Source organism: Aplysia californica, unplaced genomic scaffold (genome assembly GCF_000002075.1).
Source record: "Aplysia californica isolate F4 #8 unplaced genomic scaffold, AplCal3.0 scaffold00619, whole genome shotgun sequence".
NCBI classification, from domain to species: Eukaryota; Metazoa; Mollusca; class Gastropoda; order Aplysiida; family Aplysiidae; genus Aplysia; species Aplysia californica.
In genome coordinates, this window is record NW_004797889.1 from 389,064 (window position 1) to 393,433 (window position 4,370).

General features: G+C 38.0%; 1 protein-coding gene across 1 annotated transcript in view; it reads left to right on the forward strand.

Moving 5' to 3' along the window:
* Positions 1–4,370, forward strand: part of LOC101853032 (cubilin) — a gene marked incomplete at its 5' end in the record, with an annotated part of 106,878 nt that overhangs the window by 52,613 nt on the left and 49,895 nt on the right. Inside the window, 2 exon segments of the mRNA XM_035972231.1 lie at positions 23–155; positions 3,346–3,545. Coding sequence (XP_035828124.1) covers positions 23–155; positions 3,346–3,545 — 333 coding nt within the window.

Sequence of the window (4,370 nt, forward strand, 5' to 3'; positions counted from 1 at the left end):
CTACCCCTCCCACCCTCCTCAGCATGTGGTGGGGAGTTCATCGCCCCGTCTGGCAGCTTCATCAGCCCCAGCTACCCAAACAGTTACCCGATGAGCGTGGAGTGTGTCTGGCAGATCAGAACTTCACCAGGGAACTCTGTCTCTCTCTCCTTCCCGTGAGTAAAAAACATTTACATGTGAGGCGGCGTGGTGAAAGTGAAAACAGGCGCTCGTCAAAATAACGAAACCCGAGAAACAGGCACTTTTCTGTCAGTTTGGAAATTTTTATCGAATTTGTATTTTTAGGCTTAACCTCTTTTAGGTCAATATTAAAACACATTTCCACGTGAATTTTGCTGAAAAACATTGAATAAAGGCACCAAACGTGTCCTTATTCAGTTTTCTAAGACTCTTTAGCTATTGGAGTTACCGATCTTTGGCGGCCATTTTCTCGCTAATTTCACCACTGAAACCAGGTGACCTCGCTTCCTTAAATCCTGAAATATTTTGAGTTCTATTCAAGATAAATGGATATTTATTTCATTGGAAGCAAGGCAAATGAATCAGTTTTCAGATGATATCAATAAATCAACATTCCCAAAAATTGACAAACGCCTGATTCCACCGCGTTGTGACACATATTGTTATCTAGAATGGAATGCTTTCCCAGTAGTTTGACTCTTTGCAGTCACTTGGCGCAATAATGCGACAGGGAAAATTATCCGTTCCGGTCAAAATAAGGAAATCGAAGAAACTGGAGCAGAACTGTGCCCAGGCCCGAGAAGTCTGTTGCAGTCAAGTCTCCTGGCTGGATGACCAGATGGGGTATTTTGTACTGCTGGCTGTGTGACTGCAAAGTGTTAAAAGAGATCTAATTCTTTAATTCATTCATATGTCAACTAAACTCATTTCTGTTTTTAAATTATTGAGATAAATATTTGTTAGGAATCGTGGTGAAATCAGGTGCTTGTCAAAATAAGGAAATCGAAGAAATCTGCATTTTTCAGCCAGTTTTGGAATTTTATTTCGAATTTTTGTTTTTTGGCTCAACACCTTGTATGGCCATTCAAAAACATTCTCATGTGTGGATTTTTTTTTTAGACGTTCAATGAAGGCACCAAAAAATGTAAATTTGCAGTTTCCAAGTGCTCTTAAGCTATGGAAGTCACCAAACTTTGGCAGCCATTTTGTCATTAATTTTACTTCTGAAACCTGGCAACCCACACCCCCTTCAACAGCACATTTCTGGACATCTATTTCAGATAAATGGGGGGGGGGGGGTTTTCATTAAATGCAAAGCAAAAAAACAACCCTTAAGATGATACCAATAACTTCATATGTGAGGCAGCGTGGTGGAGTCAGGCTCTCGTCAAAATAATGAAATCGAAGAAAACAGCAGTTTTCTCCCTGTTTAGCAATTTTTATCAAATTTTTGTCTTTTGGCTCAACACCTTTTATGTCCATTTACAAACACATTCCTTTGAGGATTTCACCGAAAACGTTGATTAAAGGCACAAAAATATAAATTTACAGTTTCTACGGACTCTCCGGCTTTGGAATTTACCAGCTTTGGCGTCCATTTTCTCGTTAATTTTACTTCTTAAATCAGGTGACCCCACCTCCTTCAACCGCAAATTTCTGGACATCTATTTAAGATAAATGGATATTTTTTTTTCATAAAATACAAGGCAAAAGAACTAACCCTTCAAGATGATACCAGTAACTCTATATACCCAAAAATGGACGAGTGCCTGATTCCACCACGTCGTGACACATTTAGAGAGGGATTTTCTGTTGCTGAGAATAATAATAATAATAATAATAATAATAATAATAATAATAGATAGCATTTGTATAGCGCATATCCCCGCTCAACAGCAGGCTCTATGCGCTTTACACTATATTATTACCCCGGCAGACCATAGAACACTCCGAAACATTCTCAGCTTCCTGGGAAGCATACAGTGCAAGCAGCTGATTAAACGCTCAAACACTAACAACCTGACAAGATCTTTCGCTGTCTATAGCATAGCCGGGTACCCATTCCCACCTGGGTGAAGTAAGGAAAATTCGTGTAAAGGGCCTTTCCTAAGGACACAACATCGGGCCCCTGACGGGATTCGATCCCACGACCTTACGGTTGCGAGTCCGAGAGCCTAACCACTAGGCCACCACGCCACCACGTACACAATGTACTATTCATATGATACTGTTGCATTGTTGAACGACCAGAGCCTGTGTACTTTTATCGGGGTTGAGCGCTATGTAAATGCCATTTGTTATTACTATTATTTTTATTATTATTATTATTATTATTATTACTATTATTATTATTATTATTATTATTATTATTATATAACTATATTATTATTATTGTTGTTGTTGTTGGTGTTGTTGTTTTTATTATTATCATTATTATTATTATTATTATCATTGTTATTGTTGTTATTATTATCATCATAACATGTGAATACAACTCCAATATCTAATATGACGACTAGGATACTTCACACAACTTTCATTACTTTTATTTCATTAACCCTCATTTCTCACAGAGTAATATTTTTTCCGTGGCTTGACAATAGCTGTGTCTATAATAATATAAACTTTGTTGTAATGGTGGTCTTTTGATTAGGCTACCGGACTCGTAATCCCGAGGTTGCGGGTTCGGGGTTCGAGCCTCAGGCCTAACGTTGTGTCCTTGGGAAAGACACTTTACACGAATTTCCCTCTTTTCGCCAAGGTGGGAATGGGTACACAGTCATAAACAGCAAAAGATCTGGTCAGTATGTTAGTATTTTAGCTCCTATAAAAATGGCAGCCTGCACTGCATGCTTCCCAGGAAGTTGAGATTTTTTTCAGAAAGCTATCAGGTCTCATCACCATCAATCATCAGTGTCTTTCACCCCTGGCAGGGTATAGGTAACATACTAGCTCCTTCCTTTTATTTCTGTCCTGAGCCATCCTTCCAAGCTCGTTCCAAGAGAGCTTCATCTCTCTCATGTCCCTTTCCACACATCTCCCTCATGTTTCCCGTGGCCTACCTCTGCCTCATGCTTCCTGTGGGTTCCACTGCAGTGACTGTCTTGTTATGTTTCCAATGGGCCTATCAGTAATTTTAGTAAAAGTTTTATGGTGCTCGCAACTGCATAAGGTCATGGGCGCTGGACCTATCTGATTTGCTGGTATAATATTTATAGATTGTAAAGTAAAGCACATAGAGCTTGCAATTGAGTGGTAATTTGCACTCTACAAATGGTATATATTCTTTATTTTTTACTTTAATTGTTTTTTCTTTTAATATTTTTTTATTTTAATTATTTTTTTCTTTAATTTTCCTTTTCCTTTAATTTTTTTTTATGTCAGGTTCTTCTCTCTGGAGCCTAACGGTGGTTACAACGGCGACTACGTGGAGATCCGATCCCCCAATGCTTCCGGAACACTAATGGGCCGCTGGACAGGAAGTGACGGGCCAGACAACGTAACTTCTGTCCACGGTGCCTGGATCATATTCCGGTCAGACGAGCAGACGCCAGGCCAAGGGTTTACGGCCACCTGGACTCTGAGTAAGGGATATTTGGACAACTTATGTATTTTTTGTCTTTAGAAAATGTTGTCTTTAGAAGTGTCATGTTTATTTTGTGTCATCATGGAGAAATCAGGCGCTCGTCAATGTTGGGGCCTATATATAGATCTAGATCTCATGGAACCAAGCGTTCATCAATCTTCGGGCATGTGGAGTTATTGGTATCATCTGAAAGCTGATTAGTTTGCCTTGCTTTCAGTGAAATAGATATCTATTTATCTTGAATAGAACTCAAAATATCTGCATTTTAATTATATGAGGTTGCCTGGTTTCAGTGGTGAAATTAGTGAGAAAATGGCTGCCAAGTTTGGTAACTCCAATTCCTAAAGGGTCTTTGAAAACTGAAAAGTGACAGATTTTGTGCTTTTAATCAATGTTTTTCAGTAAAATTCACAAAGAAATCTTTTTATATTGAAATAAAAGAGGGTAAGCCAAAAAAAATAAAGATTGGATAAAAATGTCCAAACTAACGGCGAAAATTCCTGTTTCTCCAATTTCATTATTTTGACGAGGGCCTGATTTCACCCCGCTGCCTCACATATAAATTTTGCTTTTTATTTTTAACACCTGTCCCAGTTTGTGGATGGTTGATAGCTGTGTTAGTGTGATTTGCTCCTTATTTCCCATCAAACATCTGTTGTCCATATCTCGCTTTTTTCTTTTTGTTTCTTTCTTTTGTTTTTTCTTTCTTGCTTTCTTTTTTTCTTTCTTTCTTTCTTTATTTCTTCTTTCTTTCTTCATGTATTTGTTTATTTATTTATTTTCATGCATTCTTTCATTTATTTTAAAATAATTTTTTTACTTG